Below are 20,133 nucleotides of genomic sequence, written 5' to 3'. Positions count from 1 at the left end.
GAAATGAAGAACGAGGTCCTGATAATCTGAAACACTTTACATGTGTTTGGATGTACTTGCAATCTCACAGGATCTCGTAGCAAAATTGCATGCCTATATTCTGTTTAGGGGAGTTATGTACTCACCTCACTGTAAGTGCTGCTTTTTTTCCTTTGATGACTTCTTAATCCTTAATTTTCTCTTATTTTAAAAGAAAAATATTTACTCTTTTTTTATGCATGAATTGTCTATTGGAAACATGACAGGGTTATTAACAATGCATTGGCTTCCTTAAGAAAGAGACCTTGTTAATCCATGAATGGGCACCCATCGGCAATTGCCTACTATAATATACACTTACATCTCAGACTGATACAGAAATAATGTCAATGCCATTTAGTGAGAAAGGTGCTCTCAGCATGAAAAAGCATAGAACAGAAGAGGTAAGTGTGAAGCTCTGGGCTAAATGAGTTTATTGCCCCCACCGGATTGCACCCAAGATTAGAAACAGTAAGCTATTTCCAGAATCAAACCCTTGCCATTTTTATCTTTCAATTTATCTTTAAAGGTACAGATACACTGTTTCTTTCTCCTTCTCCACCTCAGTATTCCTTTTCAGCAAGTTAATTTGTCTGTGTTCAGGCTGGGTAAAATTCAACGTGAAATCAAAATAGGCTTTTCTGGACACAAAATTAAACATAAAAACTCACTGCAGTCCTGGGCTAGAAAAGATAACTTCACACCTCTGGGAAGCAGAGATTCTCAGGTTTTACCTGCCCAGACTTCTAATATGTGAGCTTTTTCAGAAGAGGAAACAATGACTTAGACCAGCACCTTCTCTAAATTTTGTAGTGATTTTAATAGCAAAACAGTTGGTTTTCTGTTCAGATAGATCATGTTATTCTCACTGCATAACATTTACTATATAGATGTTAATATTACTGTTCCATATTAAGCAAGTATCATTAGAATGGTCTTTTGAAGTTAATGAGGAAAGAAGCATTCAGTTCAGAAGAAACTGTGAAAAACATTATAAAAGTCACTTCTTGATTTTGGAAAAAATTGGAATTGTTTCCTCTTGAAGTGCTGCCTTTGTAACACCTATAAATGCAGCCTGTGCTCACAAGTACCCAAAGTTGGCAAGAATAAAATTTCAAATTTCAATTAAAGATTGGATTGAAAGCCTCCAATGAGCTCAAGACAAATACACTAAGAGCTTCAGATAACCCTTCCACAACTCATATGCAATGTCTCTTGCAAGCAGCATTAGCGTGGATTGCAGAGATTCTCAAGCGAAGTCTAGGGTCCCTGCCTGTGTTTCAGTGTGTAAAAAGAAAAACTAAGACAACAGTAAGGAAATGCTTTAAAGTCAATGTGAGAGTCTGACTTAAACAAAAGCTCAGGAGAAATTTCATTCTGGTCAGGTAATCAGAACATAAACTGCATTTAACTGAACAGGAATGACCTTTATATTCTCAGTGTGTCTGAACTATGCAGTATACTCACATAGAAAGATGCAAAACGAGATGCTTTTTACTTTCTGTCAGCATCACCCTACCAAAGAGCTGCATGGTCCAGGGCACACATGATGGAGCAATGCCAGCAGCTGCCATCATGGGCCTGGGAGAGCATCAAGGAGCGCTTACTGCGCTGTGCCAGCGACCAGGGAAGGACCGGGGAAGCAAACAGGCAGGGACCTGCTTTTCCAGGGGAGAATCTAGATCTCAGCCAACTCAGAAGATAAAAATTGCCATGAAATAGTATGTATCAAGACGATACTGATTTCTGCTGCGTATCCTTTGATCCTTCCTGACCCCCAAGAATATGAGCAAGAGATACAGGCAGCATGGATGGTAGCCCTGCTCTAAATTCTTTGCTGGGGACGAGTAGGAGTGAGCTGGAGACTCCTCCAGTTCACTTATGTAGGACTGAGTAAGGTAGGTGTCCTAGCTCCTCGGTTCACTTTTCTGGGCTCACCTGCAGAACAAGGGACAAACTGTTTGCACTCTGAAACTCTAGTAAAACCTGTTTTTCTGCATTGCTCCTTTTTGTGTCCCACTGAAAGAAAAACATGGAATAAACCGTGTTACAAAAGTAAATCCTCGCCTCCATGTCTGTTTCTGTAGCTGGATGTAATCCTACATGGTCCACACAATCCTATAAAGCTCATTAATTTTCTATCAATAAACCCATCTATAACAGAGGTCCCAAGGTACTCGCACACATAAGAGAAAAAGGGGAAGGAAAAGCAAAGAAACCACCTTATGCTTCTGAAAAGATTATTCCCAACCAACCCCGAATAATGAAGAACAGAAGGGAAAAAAGAAGACGAGGGCATTCCTACAAAAAGTATCTGTGTCACAGTGCCTCTGTTCTCCCAGCCTGGGCATCTCACACAACATGCCTTGTGCTGGGCTGAGTCTAAAGGCACTGGGTAATCTTTAAAAATCATGTTCAGGATACAAAACTCATGAAAAATCCTTCCCTCTGTTACTGTCAGCTATTCATGTTCTTCATGATATTCAGCTGTGAATACACCCTAGTAGCTGATAAGGCTTCTAGACATTTGTTTGCCTGTTCATAAGTGATTATATAATCAATTAAACACACTTTTTTACAGTGTTTTTGTTCAACTAGGCTGAACTAATGCTAATGCTGACCTAACTGAAATCAAAGGTTTTCTACAAAATAAGAGTTAAAAGGCACAAGACATCTGTTCATATTTACTTGGTCATATTTTTATTTGGAAATACATGATCCTAAAATGTTTTATTATAATATTCCCCAGATAGAGTGACATGAACAAATAAAATTAAATATGTTTATTCCATTTTGCTACAATAAGTGAACAATAAACCAAACAGCTAAGAGCCAAAGTCAACATCTTCTACTATGACAAGTATGTTGCCATACTGGTTTCTCACAGATCTTTGGATTAAATCTGAGGACATGGTATCCAACTAAATGTCCAACTGTTGTAATGAGTTTGAACACATTATTGAATGTTGTAATAATGTATTAGCCTACAAAACTGACTGCAAGGTATGGGTAGATTTCATGTAGCATATCTAGATTCTGAGATATTACAGTGACGGACATCTTCGTAATATACTAGATGAATACAAAATAGACCATGGCCTGAAAGGTTTGACTGTTTATGTATGTGCCCAGCTGTGGTCAGAGAAACAACTTTCTCATTTACTACCGTAAATTCAGCACTGTTTTGTAAGCAAAAAATTGTTAAAACAAAAACCTCTAAGTTGAAGAGGTAAATTTTGCTACAAATGTCCCAAAGCCGCTTTCTAAGGAAAGCCATCTTTACGCATCCACTGTTCTCCATTTGTCTTTGTAATACTTTTATCTCACAGAAAAACTACCTGAAATTTTCACACTTATTAAGACATGAGCTCACCTTTTTTGAATAAAAATTTTCAAATGTTCCTGAAAGTTTGGTTTTCTCTGCAATATACATAAATGAATGTATTCTGATATCAAAGTTTTTCTTTTCCATGCCTCAGAAACACCTCACTTGGCAAAAAGCTACGACAAACAGTACCACGAGGCAGTTAAAATACTTCACCTTTGTACACTGCTTTCATCAGCGGAAGCCAAAGCTCTTCTGGCAGAAGAAAAAATATGCCTAGACTGATTCTACAGCTGGAGGAACCATGGCAGAGGCAGGTAATGTGGCTAAGTCCACCCATCCGCCTCGCAGGGAAACACAGCTTCTCTGCTCCTGCCTTAGAGAAACATCTCAGTCTTGGGCTGCCAAGTCTCCCCGTGCTGTGCCTGGAGCCCCCAGCCAGAGGTGACGGGACGTGCTGGCCCCCCTGCAGGGACCTACCACCTCTATAGCCCCCACGCTCTCTTTTCAGGCCTTCTCCCAACTTATCATTTACCAGCTCAGTCCCCTCCTCTTCACATGACTCAGCATGGATGAGGCTTCCTCCGGCTGGGAAAGGTGAACCTTAGTCAGTGAGCACTGCAGTTCTCAGCTTTTGCAGTCTAAGGTAAAATGCAGCCTAATGTCACAAAACGTACATGTTCAAGGTCTCAGCTACTGACCTAGCTAGAAAAGCGATGTCCTCGCAAAGTACATCCTGTGCTAGGGCAACGGGAACCTAGGATCTCTGGCTTCCCATCAGTCCAGCCAATGCCGGTCAGAAGACCGACATCAGTAGCCAGACGTCTTGCCATCAGGCTTCTTGTGCAGCCTGTCTTACCTGATTTGGGTGGTCTCAAGGGCCTGGCGTCAACTAGAAACGACAGGTGAGCAAATGCAGGTGAAACATATAGCGCTCTCCCTTCCTCTAAAATGCCACATACTCTTTAAAGACTGCTTGCTATTTCTCAAAGAAAAAGAACAGAAATGCAGATGTTCATAAGAATGCACATTCATCAAAAAAATAAGAACAGGAAAATGGACTTTTGCTGCTGCAAGGAAAGGGCTGACATTTTCTGTTCCTTAGTGGATTACCCAAAGGCAATGGAGAGCAGGGTGGTAATGGTCAGTGCCACCTGCTGTACCAAACGTTGCAGGGCATTCATAAAGGCACCACATCTCCCTCTTCGCTTTACATCCATGTCATTACTATTACCTAGATGCAATACCTCGAGCTGCTGTTGTGAGAAAGCTGTAAAATGCAGATAATATGGGAAGACTTAAAGCTATGCCAGAATGACAGTGTGTAGGCAGGCTTAATTCAGAATTTTTCTGCATCTGTCAATTTCCATTATACAGATTTAACATATAATTTTAATTATAGGCTTTACGCTTACCGATGTTATTACTTCAGGTTAGACAATAGTGCTGATGCAGTTAAAAGGAAACCTGTAAAAATGGATATTGATTTCCTATAATGTTTTAGAACATTTTTTAGTAGGGAAGCAACTTAAAAACCTGCGTTAGCAATAGAAAATGCTAACGCATTTGTTCTTGAGGTGCAGATTTTTTAATGCTATATGCCTGTATCCCAGGTTATAAAATGAACGTGACAAAAAATGTCCTCTCTTTAGATGCACTTACTGCATAACAAAAGTAAAGTTGGTTAGAGGGCATGTAAGTATTAATTATATTTTTGCACTCTTTATTCTTTAAGAATTTTTAGCATTTTTAAGAAACCTGCTTTTTTTTAACTGCCAGACCTATAGAAGTAATTTCATGATCCTCCCCCTTCTTCTCATTTTACAGGTCCAATGTTTCATCATCTTATCTGTAGTGCCTAACAGAAACTACATTTTCCTTCTTTGAATTCATTGGAATCCAGATTTCACAGTAGGTGAAAGAAACATAGCTGTATTTGTATCCCATATAATGCTGATGTTGAACTCTGAAGGAAAGTGCTGTAATATGTTTTTCAATACCAGTTCAGTGATACTCTGTACGACTTGTCAAAATAATTATTTCAATTTTTTATCCAAACTGTTTGTTCTTTTCTCCTGAAACTGCACTGAAACTGATTTGCAAGCTTATTTTTAACAGTTTTAGTTAATAGTTGTTAACTAAAACTATTCAGTGTAATAGTTGCTTACAATCGCTGTATCACACAGCCTTTTAAAATCAACATTTATAAAGCATTTTTTGAGCCAGAAAACAAAGCAGATTTCATCCTCATCCATCTAGGAGCATCTACAGGTTTACAAATGGCCATTGCAGTAAGTGGTCCAAAATGCAGTATTATGGCACAGTAAATTACAAACTTGATTTTAATATAAACATATAAAAATATAAACCTGGTTTAATATGATTATATGTAAATAGTTTAATATGTTTAAATAGTATATTTAAATAATAACAAATATGCATAATAAACCTTTAGCGTGATTTGAATGAGCAATGCCCTTTCTAACACATGCAGTGGAGGTCGACAGAAAACAGCCACCCACAACTAACCCCAGTGCTGAACTGGAACTCAAAAGAGATTTATATCTGACCAAGAGCTTTGCCAGAGATTTTCTGCAGGACTAAGGCAAGCAATGCTGTCTCTGGGACTCAGTGCGGGGAATGTAAGGGTCACTGCTAAGTGTGCATGCTGAGCCATCAGAGACTGGCAGACAGCACTGAGAAAAAAAGAGATTTACATTTTCTTGAGGCAAAACAGCAGTCACTTGGTCAGTCAAATACATGTGAGAGCAGCTGTTCTAACAAAAAGAAGCTGTGTATCAAAGGAAGTGAAACAATGCTCATTTTAACTAAAAAAAAAGAAAAATACCAAGCTAGGCTCCCTCCTGGTCAAGAACAGAGTACACTATTTTTTGTCTAGACCCCCTCAGCAGATGAGAGCTCCCATGCAGGAGGTTCCCTCTCTCCAGTTCTATTTGGAGGTATAAAGCATGCAGCAAAAAAGAAACCCTGACCAGAGACAGCTTTCTGATTTAATTTCAGTATGTACAGATTAAGCATGGGTCTTGTTTTATTTCTCATCTTCAGTAAATAGCTGCAACTATGCTGTCTGTTTTGGACACTGTGACTAAATCTCACAAACAGGAACCCCAGGGTTACAGAGCGTGTTTGCATTTCAGATGCACAAGACAAGTGGAGAATTGATGTTGTGGGACCAAGCAAGAGTATATTCCAATGATAACCAGGACGGCTCTCTCGCCTACAATGAAATACGGGGGCACGCACTTAGATCTGAGAGTTTTCAGACTTGGTGAAAACTATTGTTTCATAAGCTATATAATTCTCAACTAGCATCTGTATCTGTGTCCAGACAGACAGTGGTCTGAGCACCAAAAAGGGATAAAATCAGTTAATCGAGCCCTATATCAATATTAGTACGTGCTGCAAGCAGCATAGATATTACTGCAGGAAAGCTGATTATTATTCTACCAGACTCAGAACAGCCTAAGGCTTAGGCAGTTGTACTTCTAACAAGTGACTGCGCGGCACTTCGGATATTTTGCAGAATTTTATGCCCACTGTTACAAAAGCACTAGACAAAGCCCCAACTCCATTAAGTTTGTCCCAGGTTCCCAGTTGTCTTATCACCCCTTTGCCCTCCTACCACGGGATAGAGGATGCAAAAAATACTAGTTATTTCAACAAATTGTAATGGCACACCCAAAACAAGTGATATGGAATGAGCTTTCACTGGTTAAAACATTTGCAAGACTGATTTAAACTTTGGGCTGAAGTTTCCAGATGCCGAAAAAGTTCTTCAGAAAAAAAGGTCAAGTCCTCTACTTTGGTAATACAGTATTATGTTTACAGGACTAAAAAGTGGAAGTAAAGTTATGTCTTCTTTTAACCACTTTGCAAATCAAACGTTACATATTTGACATTTTTTCACAAAGTTGCACAATTTAAAGGAACCCAATGAAAATCTGAGTATGAATATCTGTTTCATACAGATAGCTTCCACTAATACACAAAACAAATCTCCCGCAATGACATAATATTAAGCATTGCTTATTAATCCTAATTTGCCTTTCTAGAAATACCACATTATTCATTTTTACTACGTACACTATCTAATGGTGTCCAAAAAGGATTATTTGCTACATACAAATTGAAAGAGTAGAAATCCACAATATCAGCTAAACCACCACATCCAGTATTTAGTAGTAACTTTGGAAATATTTAATTTTAAAACATTTGATACTATGTTATTTGCAAAAGTAAGCAACCATGGCAAATACTATACGGAGAAATATATATTTACTAGAAATAAACTGGATGGAGAAACTGTGTTAACAATCAGTGAAACTTTGGACAAAATAACAGTTCCATAGCAAATTTCCTTTGGACCTAAATCAGATATTTAATAAAATGAAATTTTCATTACTTAAAAAAAGCCAAAGGGTGGGTATGTTCCACAGTAGAACACATAAAAATACCGTCTAACGGTAAGTGCATAAAAAGCTAGTAAGCTAATAGGTTGGCAAGAGGGTGCTGTAACTGAAAAATGTTGCATTTTTTTCAAGTACATGCTTTCCCTACTCAGGTTTGTTTTTTCCTTTGTTTTTAAATGAATTATCAATTTAATCACAAAAATAGCGTAGAGAAATATTCATTACTATTCTTCGTCTAGCATATTTACGTCTCCTTATTTAGAGAAAATGTTTAACTGTTTAACTAGCTGCCATATTCATTCAATACCACTAGAAGGTGCTCCTCTGTTGAAAGATAATTATTTCTGTCTGAATTGCTTCTCAAAGCTAATTTTCCTCTGATAACTGTGGTTCTGGCCAGTTGTTTACACAGACTGTAATTGCAACAACCACCTCTGTTATACAACAGCACGACCTCATATGCCATACCCATTACCACAGCATGAAAATAACAGATTTGTATCACTCATTTCCTTGATAAATCCGAATCCCAGCTGAGCAGTTAGTTTTGCTGGAAGGTGAGGCATGGAAACTGTGGTGGACCTGATGCATTGTAAAGAGCCACAGTTTCTGTAAGGTTAGGAAAAACCCATTCCTGGAGTAACTTAGGGCAGAACGCATGCCTAGAGAGGTATTTGCATGCTTGTCTGAAGTCTGAAGGCATAAGGAGAGTCCAACATAAAAAAAAAAGATGTAAGACAACCATACAAACATAAGCATATGATCTACACCAATTCCACACCAACAGTATCAGGACATCAAACTGCATCTGGAAATCCAAGGATCAGTAATTCATATTTCATACACAACCTTATATGAGCCTCAACCAAGCTAAGATTTAGTTTGACACCCAGAAAGGCGTTCTGATAACCTCTGGGTACACACAGGCTGCCTCTGTAAGCATTTCACATATACAATAAAAACCTTAACTAAGAGCTGAAATAATTGCAGTTTTTCTAATAAAAAACTTCAGTCTGCACAATGTCTGGAGACTTTTATGTCATCTCGGATTGGGTAAGATTTTGGTGAGAATTGGGAAAGGAAAGGGGAAATGAGGACGGACTGATGGGCTAAGGTGAGATTCTGACTCTTTTAGCTGTAAACTTTGGATGAAGTCTAAAAGTGACCACTAAGGAATGCAATGTCTGGGGATACTTTGAGATCCTGGATTTCATCAGCTCTTTTAGCTTAGACAACAGTCACTAGAAAGGCCGTTTTCACTGAGAGATGGCAAAGGAAGAAAGTCACCATGCAGTTCAAACAGTTTAAACCATTAAAAACTAAGGTCAGCCCCCAGGGAGAAGCTTCCTGCTGGTGAGGAGACGCGCACGTGGCCTTTCCCAAATTTCAGTATCACAAGGGAAGCAAGCACAGTATAATCCTCCACTGGAGCACTCTGAAGAGCCTGTTGCAAGCAGCAAACTAACTAAGCTTAGAGGCTACTCAAGTAGAGTTTGATTCACCAGACAGGTCTGAATGATCAAAATTGAAATAATCAAAGGAGAAAGGTGCTGGTGAACTGTTCGGGAAGAAAGCCCTTTCCATCCACCTCTATAGGTTAATATGGCAAAAGCCTGTTCCCTGGGAAATCTGATACTACTGCAGAAAAGCATTCCACCTCTAAAGGTACATCTGTCCAACTTTTAGATGGACGATAATTCATACAGTTCAGGATCTAAGAGAAAGAGAAACAATAAAGACATGCCAGTGATACAGCTTTCAGGTCCAGAATGCTTTATCTCCAGCACAATAGGGTGCAGCACCCTAATCTTCAAATAGCCAAAAAAGAGCTCTCCATCTTGAGACACTAATGTCTTAAAAAGAAACAGGCAGAGCAAACAGTACATGGCACTTGTTTCCTTGAGGTTATGGGGCACGTCCTCAGTTTTGCTGCTGAACATTTCCAGCTCTTTCAGAGGAAGATTCTTTCCCTCTCAGAGCAAGGAATTCAAACCTCCACAACAGAGTAAAAAATGTCTTCACTCATTCTGAAGTAGTAGTTATTTTAGGAATATCTTGTTAGACTACATCCAATACATCTTGTGAGTATTGAAAAATAACCATAAATTTTGTCTTGAGGCATTTACAATGGTCACAAAATATCCCCTGAGACTCCTTGAGAGGTCTAGTTATAAAGGTTCAATTTCAAATAATACGAATTATTCAGTCACAAAATGAATAGTGCCTTTCATAGCGCCAAAAACACCTAAGTGACGCTGACATACCTAGGAATACACATGCTCTTCCACCTCTGAGAAAGCGGTCTTTGAAGGACTTCACCTCTCCATAACACATCACACCAAGGAAATGGCTAGAACGGGCTTAACCTGCTTCCCGCAACAAGACACGCAAGACGGCTTTATGGCATGTCTCTTGAGGGATAAGGTTTGTAACTATAAAAATGAAAAAGAGGGATTGAATATACACTTCCATTGAACATACTTCCCTTACTCACTTACATTCAACATACTTCAATGGAAGTAACATGAGAATTCCTACTCTCGATTTTTGTCTTGTAATTTAATTATATCAGGTGTCAATCTGATTTCCAGGGCACTGCCCGCAGGAGGAGGTGAGTGAAGAGCCTGTGCTCTGCAGCAAATGGGGTACCTGTTCCAGGGAGAAGTCTCGCCTGGAGTAGCTGATCAGGAACTCCACAGAACCTGCACATAAAATATTAGTTTCTTGTTTCTTCTTCCCTTCCTATACCTCATGGAATTCCAGCGCACTACACTGTCAAGAGTGAATTAAGATCCATATTTTTTGCCACTTACATCTATGACCACAGATTAGCAAGAGAGCTAGGATATTTGTGGTTTTTTTAAATTAAAGCTGGGATCTCTCAAATTTTAGGCCTTGTTCCCTTTCTCTTAAGTAAACTAAAATTAAATATTGTTGCTGCTGTGACTCTCTAGGAACATTTTCCTCGATCCTGCCTTATCTCTTTATGCCCTCTCTGCCATCATATCTCATTTTCATTATTTGTTTAGCATGTTTGACTTTGACTGAATCTTGTACAGATTTAGTTTCTTCTTCGCTTTAGTATTAAATGAAACTGTGCTTCTTAGTAGACACACATTGCATCAGTGTCCCAGAAATAGAAAACATTATTTAGCATGTGCATAAGTGAGCCTACAAAGCCCTAAGCAGCTGTCCACTTTAAAAGATCACACCCCACTGTTGCAGATGAAAGGTGAATTTAAAAGACAGGACGACCTCAGCGGAAGGTTCTGCCTCTTTTCAACCGACAGTTTGGTTTTAAATTTTCAGTTTCTCTGGACTTCAGACAAATGGCCAAAACCAACAAGTTTCCCAGTATCTTAATGGAAGTAGGTGGATGAAGGACTCGGTAAATTTGGGGGTTTATGAGTACATGTGAAAATTTGAGAAGGACTTGCTTCTTAGTAACAGGTAGGCAGGAACAAAGACTACTGCTAACTACTACCTTTATTATTTGTCTTCAGAATGACTGTCAAAGGCATCTAAAAATAGACATATTTTTGTCTGAATTCTGAACAAATTGTTGGAGCCTGAGAAACTATTCTGGGAGTTATCAGTACAGTCTTTCCTATTCCTATATTTTTATCTTAGCATCCGCAGTGGGCTACTGTCAGATACTGAGCCAGAAGCTTCACTGGTTTAATCCACAAAGCTTGTAATGTTCTAAAGTCTTATAAATCATAAAAAGAAACAAGTGATAATCACATCTAAATCTGCTACTTTGCCATAACTTATTCAATGGTCAATTTGAATATGCAAAAGATATTAATTTTTATCATTTTAGGTAATTAAGTGATAGACGCATAAGACAAAGGAAAAGGCAGAAGTTACTACGTTAGACATGGAAACAGGCAGATAAGGCAATGTGGAAAACATGAAAACATGACTGTTGCCTGCAATTTTTAACTCGTGTCTTAATAAATTCTTTTTCTGCGTCTTTGTTTGGTTATGTAATCTCAGAAATCTTAGATTCCTGCTTTGCTGAGCTTAAGTGAGAACATCACTTTAAACATTTTAAATTATTTTGGACATTTTATCAAACAGGAAAACACTTAATGTTTTTCTAATTACCGTTGTCACCATTAAAATACCATCATAACCATCATTAAATTACCCTCAGCATTTTTACTCGAAAATTTCAAGAGTCTTGCTCCCAAACACCTATGTAGCCATCTGCTCTTACGCTGTGCTGCAGAGACTGGGCGGCTGCGTAACTGCGCAAAGTGGAAGTCAGTTCTCATGAGGCCGTCGTAATGGCGCGAGGAACCGTAACGTGCTGGTGACTGGGCAATAACAAGGGAGGGCTGTTTGTGGATTAAATGTCAAAGCATTCTTAAAAGGTATCTACGCAATATATGGTGGAATTGACTCTGCTGCATTTAGGACCAAAATGCAGCTGTCTCTGGAGTGAAGCATGGTAGATGGGTAAGAACATCTCACCTTACTTAGAAAACAAAGGAAATTATAATGCTTTCTCTGAACCAAGCTTTGAGAAAATTTGGATGAGAAGTCCTTTGTAAAAGCTTCACAAGATGGTTGCTTCTCACAATGAGTTACTCTACATGTACTGTTCTTGCCTCAGTTCACCTGCCCTGAGTCTCTGCTGCTACCTCCACCCAGACACCCCGTCTGCCCCTGGGAGAATCCTTTCCCACCTGCAGGCACCAGGGAGAGCACGAAGCCTCAAAGCAGAGAAGTCTCTGCTGTTCCTGCCATCCCCTGGCAGGGGCTACCCAGTGGGGAATGGCATACTGTTCCTTCTGATGAAAAGACAGAAAAAAGAAAGCAGAAAACTGTTTGCCAGCACCTGAAACGAGGTTATGTGCCTCGTCTGTCTCAGGAATCACATCTAGAAATACTGTGTTACTGTCGTACCTGTCTCGTAGGGAACAACTACTGATCCCTCCGCCTCAAAAGTCACTCTGGCTAGTCGGTACATTTACAAATTTTTCTTTAAGAAATGTATAAACTACACTTACTATTTGCTAAATAGTTCTTAAATCCTGAGGACGTATTCAAAGTTTTTTAAAGACCAGAATGTTGGCGTTTTTTCATTTTGGATTTTTTTTTTTCAAAAAAGGAAATATATAACTTCATAAAGCAGTCACACTGTCTGATTTGGAATCCCAGCAGGATGACACAAAGAGAAATGTTGTCTGGCACGTGAAGGATCTTCATGCCACTCTGACAGCCCAAGGGGATCTTTGAAAGGGCACAGCATGACCACGGAGATCATGTTCTCCTCGGGGCTCCCCACTGGGCACACGGCAAGGTGATGTTCCACACTAACACCCTCTCCATCTCCTTGCTGTATGGAATAAGGATAGAAGAAATTTGCCCCTGCACTAGGCTGCACCTGCACTATGCCCATCAGGCTGCTCCTGCTAGGAATAAACTCACTTCTATTTCTGGAAATCGGGGAACGGAGACATATTATTCCTGTAAGTGGCAGGCATCACTCCAAACTCCCTTCCAGTCTCAAATGGAAAGAAAAATCTGAAAGTCACGTCAAAAAGATCAAAACACAGAGTTGACACATCAATATTAAGTAGCAATGAACTTATTTTTAGTTTTCAGTCACTGGATGCTAAATATTCTCTAGAGCCTTCCCATTACAGATAATCTGACACATGTAGCTCTTCTCGCAGTCTCATGCTGCTGCTTGGGGAATGGGAGATGAGCCTCCAGTAGAATCAAAGCTTTCACTGAAGAGAGAATAATCTTTTTGTAGCTACTGCCTGTACCTCTCCAATTAAACGCTATAATTTACTACCCAGAGGTAATATGGTATCAGACTGATTCCACAACTAACGGTAAGAGCAGATGACGGCAGTCTTCTCATTGAGCCTGAAGAGAGGAAGCAGTAAGATGTTACAGCTCTTCTAAAAGTACAAGAGTAAAAGAAGAAATTAGGAGGTCACTTGCATGCTTTTTATTTATATTTCAAAGGTCACTTGTGGTCTCCCTCATGAATGATGTAAAGTTTATTTTAAACTGACATCTTAATTACTGGCAACACACCAGAGCTGGAATCTGATGAGCCTGCACTCATTCAGTGGCTGGCTGTAAGCTTCTCCCTTTTTATGTTGTTTTTTTTTTTTTTTTTGAGGATTCTGGCTCTCAGAAATGCTTGCTCACAGTCATTTGTGCGTTATTATTAGCAAACTGTTAGATTGGCCCCTTGGCACACATTTTGTAGGACCAAAATAATCTTATTGTATTGCTTCAACATTTTACTGGAAACAAAAGAGATGAATTGACTGTGAAGCAATCACAGTAGACCTTGAATGCCTTCAACAGCATTAACTTGATCATTGTTATTGAAATTCATACTGAACAGGTTCTGGAAGACTATTTTTTTACCAGCTATCACATTAGTTGCTTTCTACTAGGCTGAAGTCATCAATGGAAAAGAAAAAGCTGGAACAAAGTTGCTGGGTATTAAGTGACAGATCTTATTGTAATGTAAGATACAGAGCTGACAACAGAATAGAATATGCTCTATCAATCAGGTTAGAATTTGATACAAGTATTGCCATACACCCATCACTTGTTCCTACAGATGGTGGCACAACTGTTCATATAACTACTATCAAACAAGAACAGGAAACAATCTGGCTGAAAAACAACCGTGCAAAAATCTTATCACATCTCTTTTTTTTTTTTTTTTTGCAAAACAGATCACATTTGGTTCATTAAGTATTGCGCAAGCACCAATATGAAAGGAATATGCCACAGCAATACTAGCAGCAATACCACAGCCCAGATTTTACACTAACATGACCCCTAATATATCAGGGTACTAATTAATTATATATGTACTATTGTATGAATTTCTGTACTATTGTATGAATTTATCCTATGTCTGTTAGCCACCTAACAGATTCACTTTTCTTAAGTAGTGCACTATCATCCTGACTACATCCCATTCTGCCTAATTTCCTCTTGCAATCTGCAATCTACATTCCTTGCTTCAGTTGATACACACTTTAACTTTCGGCATAAAAGCACACGCTGAAGAGTCTGTTTATAATAGGTTTGCAATATCTTTCAGAGCCTTCCAGATAAGATGTTTGACAAAAAGAGTAATGCTTTCAGACAACAGGTCCTCAGTGGGTGTTTTATTTGAAACTGTCTATCATGAAATTGCTCCCAGCATGGCACTACTGTCCATTAAAAAATTTGCAACATTAGTGTGTACCCACAGCTCAGTGCAATTCCTATAATGACTACTTTATTTATTCACTCCAGTGTCTATGAAGCTCAGATTATCATTTAATTCTAAACAAACTGCATACTGTGAACATTTGTAAGAGAGCAACCCATTAAATTCAACATTTATTCAACTGCTCTGATTTGCTTGCAGTATTATGATTCCCCTATTTTAAGAAATATGGCTTTAGTTCTGTATATCTTGTTTTCCATAATTTGTTATATTAAGTATTTAGTTTCCATCCACATCATTTTGAAAGGAACTTACGAATATAAATCCAGGCACACTCATTGGCAATTGAGTAAAATCCAGTCTCTGTAATCACAGGCTTTCAATCAGAATTTAATACATCTTTATAACCACTTAGAATCAGAAAAATGGGCAGGTAGACACATGCACATTTTGTAGTAAGCATGTTTTTAAAATTTGATGTATCTAATATGCAGTATAAACTAAGGATTATTACACATGGAAAACAGTCAAAGCAAAGATGCTAGACTGAGAAAATTAAGATACTATTTTTCCAAGTATACTGCTCTTTATCCATACTGCTAAAAGTCTATTCAAATGAAAGATGATTTTAAATTTATATGATAGATCATATTTATATACACTGATGCAAAATGCACAGCCTGAACTTTGGGCCAAAAAAGCCCCCACTGAACTCAGAATTTGGGCCTGAGGTTGGAGTACAGAACTGCAACTGTGCATCCACTGAGAAGGTGCCGATTAAAACATACACTTTCTACGCACTAAATACTGTGTTATTTTCCAGATAGTGCCCCAGAGCCATATGGAAAATGTGCAAAAGCTTATTCAGGAATTTCTTTTAAGTCAGGATTTAAGATTTGAATGCATTTTCTGAATGCATAGTGTCACCAAATGGGGTCAGTTTGTAAGCTCCTTCTGCTTTTAATAAAGCAGAAAATAAATCAAGAAATCTCTAAGTAAGTGCAAAGAAGATACCACTTTTCCCTGCCTCAAGTAACTCCCTCACACAGAACAAAAAATAACAGGGGTATATATCTTTATTTTTTATTTCCCCAAACTTCCAATATTCATCTATGACCTTTCATTTTCCATTGCAAAATAGAAAGCATGGCAGAACACAATAACTAACCAAACAGAAGAGACGCTTAGTGATGAATCAAAAGAATATAGTGGATAACAGCCAAAAGGCAATTTAAAAATTCCATTTGTTCTGACCATATGCCATAAAGATATAAAGAATGTAGTAGATAAAGGCTGTTTTCCCTGGAAATATTTACCAGGGGAGATGTTTATCAAATGAAGTAAGTTATTTCTTGACTGAAGAGCAAGAAATGTAATTATTTTCTAATCTTGTTTTAAGTCATGAGCAGTGTCTTGAAGAAGTCTCTGAAGAGGTTACTGTTCAAAGGTTGTAATGAATATTATCAACAGAAAACATCCCACCATGTTCTCTAGTCGAGATCTCTAGTTCTCAACAATATAGTTTACCTACTCCCTTATCTCTCTATAAACTCCGAGAGATGAAGCCTAAATGATGTTTACAGCAATTCTCCTTCCACTTTTAGAAACATAACATGCTTGAATTTAATTCAATTATTTTTATAGTTCATGACAGTCATGCCTATCAGACAGTGTCTGTCACAGATGGTAAACTGTATTATGATGTAGTTCTAGCTACACTATTTTTCTAGTTCATATGCAAACTCAGCAGCAAGAAATACAGAAGACAAGGGACAAAAGAGCAGGAAGGGCAGAGAGAAAGAAAATCCTTTCCACTCCCCTTCATCTAAAGTGAGATGTGCAGACTAATCCTTCTCAATTTCAATTTGCAGCATGAACTGTGAGCCAAGATCTGACAGGGGAAGATTGACTGGTGCTCTTTGGTTTCCTGACTGCAGGAAGTTATACACAGGCCACAAGAAACAACTAGTCACAATTTCCTCTACAAACAGAATTTAACAGAGAAACATAAGTAAATGAACAAGGATTAAAAAACAGAATGGTTCCAAACAATTCTACATGGAAAAAAAAAAGGATTAAATAGAAAAAAAGGACAGAATCAGCAGCTACTTACAAAGATAGACTAGGAAAATTAAAAACAATCAAGGGGTGAATTCATAGAGTGCTTGATGCCAGAATATCCAGAGGGCATGCTCAATAAGGATCTCAATAAAATGAGGGATTTCTAGGCAGTGAAGACATTAAAATAGTGGCAAATAACTGGCAGTAAAGATTTCAGCATGGGCTATACAAATCTTCTGAAGACCCAGAGATACACTCGAGCTGTAAACCCACATCATCATCTCAGCAATGCGATCGCTATCCACACTAGCTAGTTTACAGCTAGTATGGCCACATCAATCAGCAATACAGTCAGATCCTCAGTCACACAGACTGCCATCTGCTCGCAGTGTATCACAAGCAACAGCACATTTCCACTGACACACTGTGTGGGTGCAGTCCCACAGCACTCGAGCCAACTCAAGGTAGGGCTGCCGTGGCCCCCGGCTACCTTGGCTGCACGGTCCTTGGCCGTTGCACGGGCATTGGCACTCAGGTGATCACATCAGTTCAAGGAGCTGCTGTAAACAGCAGCAGAAGCAACTGGTTTTCCATGGGATCACCTGCCTGAGCTGGCTCGCTGCTCCATTTCATCAACAGCAGTGCTGGCTAAGGGTGGCACCAAAACAATGTGCCTGGGGTTAGGAGGGTGGCAGGCTTACGTTGGCTCAAACTGCCATGAAACTCAACATGCAGCAACTAGCCTCAGGTCAGATTGCATCTACATCCATACTGCTCCCCCAGACCATAACCGTAAATATCCATAAGCCAGCACTGCCATCAGGGGGAGGAATCTCTTGCCTGTTAGTTTCCTCCCAATGCTGATCCCTTCTTTGTGCTGTCACAAACATCGGTATGATCAGAGGCATGATCCCCACAGAAATAAAATATGGGTACTGCTAATATGGGTAAGTAAGTTCCCTATCTTGTTTCACTGAGCAACTGCACAAGAGCACAAAGCAGCAGACACTGAAGGCTGGGCAGAACTTCTCCTTTTGGCAGTAATGCTGATTCAAGCCACTTTAAAATTTAAGTTAAGCTACGTCCTATCTATGACATACACTTAGAAATCCAGAAGGAATTACCATAATAACCTACCTAGATAGAAGGCAGAGAGGTACGCTGTAGTCAGACTAGAACATATTCCCAAAAAGAAAAATTCACATCTTGATGAAGCCACATCCTATAGCAACTTGTTCCACGATTGTCTAGCCTTTCAGTTAAAAAAAAAAAAAGTGCTGGCTATTTGCCACTCCCAAGCACTGGACCTTGCAATACATTTGCTGGACTGAAGGTTCTGTCCTTCAAGTCAAATTTGAGCAAGTCACCCTCTAATCTTTCCTTTATCCTCTCAATCCTCTCAATGTAGGGCTTATTTTCCAATTTTATAATCAGTTTCATTACTTTTCCCTAATCTTCTCCAATTTAACAAAATCATTCCTCAATTGTGGAAGCCAGAATGGAAAACATTATTGTGCCAGTGCTTGCTCCAGAGCCCAGGAATTAAGGTAAAATGTCCTCTTTATGGGGACATTTTACGTTTATCATTACATTAAGGTAAAATGTCTACCAAATAGCCATCAGAATGCTCAATTATTTTTCAGAATAAGTGCTTCAAGAGAAGTCTGTATTAAGAGAAGTCTCTTAATGTGGCTTTGATTGTTCATTCCTTGACATAACAGCTTTACATTTGATTTATTGAAACAATAGTGGCTCTCTTTCTATCTTAATAGAACGAGACAGACTAAGGAAATGGCCTACCGCTCATGTGCTTCGAGGTGTTCCAGTAACCATCCATCCTGCAGTCCCACCAGTATAAGAATACAGGACTAGTCCATCTAGACCAGCAATGACACACCTAGAATCAGATGTTTCAAAGAACGGTGCAGCTGGCCGGAGTGAAGTAATCTTTTCCGTGATTTCTACTTATCTCTAAAACTTAGAGACAGCCTTGAGCCTTCAGATGCAACATTTCCTGCATTTACTACATGACTCAGTTAAGACAATGATAGATATTTTCATATCTCTATATCTCTATATATCTACATCTAAATTCTCAGTCTCGGAATTTAATCCAGGGTCATTCCATTCCTTTCAGTCAGTCCATGTGCACCAAATTCCCCAGTTTAGTCACACCTTGCGTACAAAAGCATTTCCTGTCATGATTTTTTTCCATTTCCTACCTTTCCATTTCACTGACTCACTCTTGTACTAAGAGACAGACAGGTCCTGCTTCTCTAGAATTCCCGTTTTCACATGGGAGCTCTTCAGCACAGCTCTGCTAATACTAACAACAGCCTCTGCTTCCACTTATGTGACTTTTGACAAGACATGCAGTGTCGCCACCCCAAGGAACAATGCCTTTTCTGCAAACTGCTGAGAAAATTATAGAAGAGTAAAAATCGGTCTGAAGATGCAAAGGGATATTTTTATAATATTGAAAATCACTGACCTCTCAAGTATTTAAAATATGTCAGCTTTCACTATTTTTAGCCTTGTTTGACTGGAATAATTGTGAATTATGCTCACATAGGTAAACATGGCATTAATTTCCACAACGATGGAAGCTTTGATGTACTGAGTTCTATACAGCTCTAAACAGTTGAAGCGATTAATAGCAAAGCTTACAAAATTGCAATGAGTAGAAAGCTAAAAGGAGAAGTCAGAAAGCCATTATCAGGAAGTCAGTAGGTGCATCATGTAACTTACCAAACAGGCGCTGATGGAAGAGAAATTTGCCAGCTATCAGTCCTGTGAGAATGGCAAGCAGCCACAGAAACACCTTCAAAAATCTCCAGCCTCCTCCTTCAGGGTATTTATTTGTTACAAAGGAGAAACAATTACCAACAACAATAACATTGGCTTCTGTCTGACTGTGAGATACTGGGTCCTCAGCAAATATTAAGAAGTTAAAGAAGATCACTAAGTAAGCCACAACTAAGCGAGACCACGGGTGCTGGAAGTAGTAGCGGAAGTCTTTATCCATCCTCAGATACTGCAGAACTGTTCTTTGCCTGTATGTAAAGACACAAATGCACAATGTTATATATACCCAG

The 20,133-nt window shown here is 38.9% G+C and overlaps 1 protein-coding gene across 4 annotated transcripts in view; it reads right to left on the bottom strand.

Moving 5' to 3' along the window:
* Nucleotides 1-20,133, bottom strand: part of TMEM117 (transmembrane protein 117) — a 238,920-nt gene that overhangs the window by 201,438 nt on the left and 17,349 nt on the right. For 3 of the 4 annotated variants that reach the window (XR_012774410.1, XM_075494335.1, XM_075494325.1), the window contains one exon: nt 19,787-20,091. The exons of the other annotated variant lie outside the window; for it this stretch is intronic. Coding sequence is in view for 2 of the 3 variants with exons in the window: in XM_075494335.1 (XP_075350450.1) it covers nt 19,787-20,063 (277 nt within the window). In the remaining variant the exon portion in view is untranslated. The remainder of the gene's footprint in view (nt 1-19,786; nt 20,092-20,133) is intronic. 4 annotated transcript variants of the gene reach the window in all.

Source organism: Mycteria americana, chromosome 1, assembly GCF_035582795.1.
Source record: "Mycteria americana isolate JAX WOST 10 ecotype Jacksonville Zoo and Gardens chromosome 1, USCA_MyAme_1.0, whole genome shotgun sequence".
NCBI classification, from domain to species: domain Eukaryota; kingdom Metazoa; phylum Chordata; class Aves; order Ciconiiformes; family Ciconiidae; genus Mycteria; species Mycteria americana.
The sequence above is the reverse complement of the archived record's forward strand: the minus strand, read 5'-3'. Positions and strand labels throughout refer to the sequence as shown.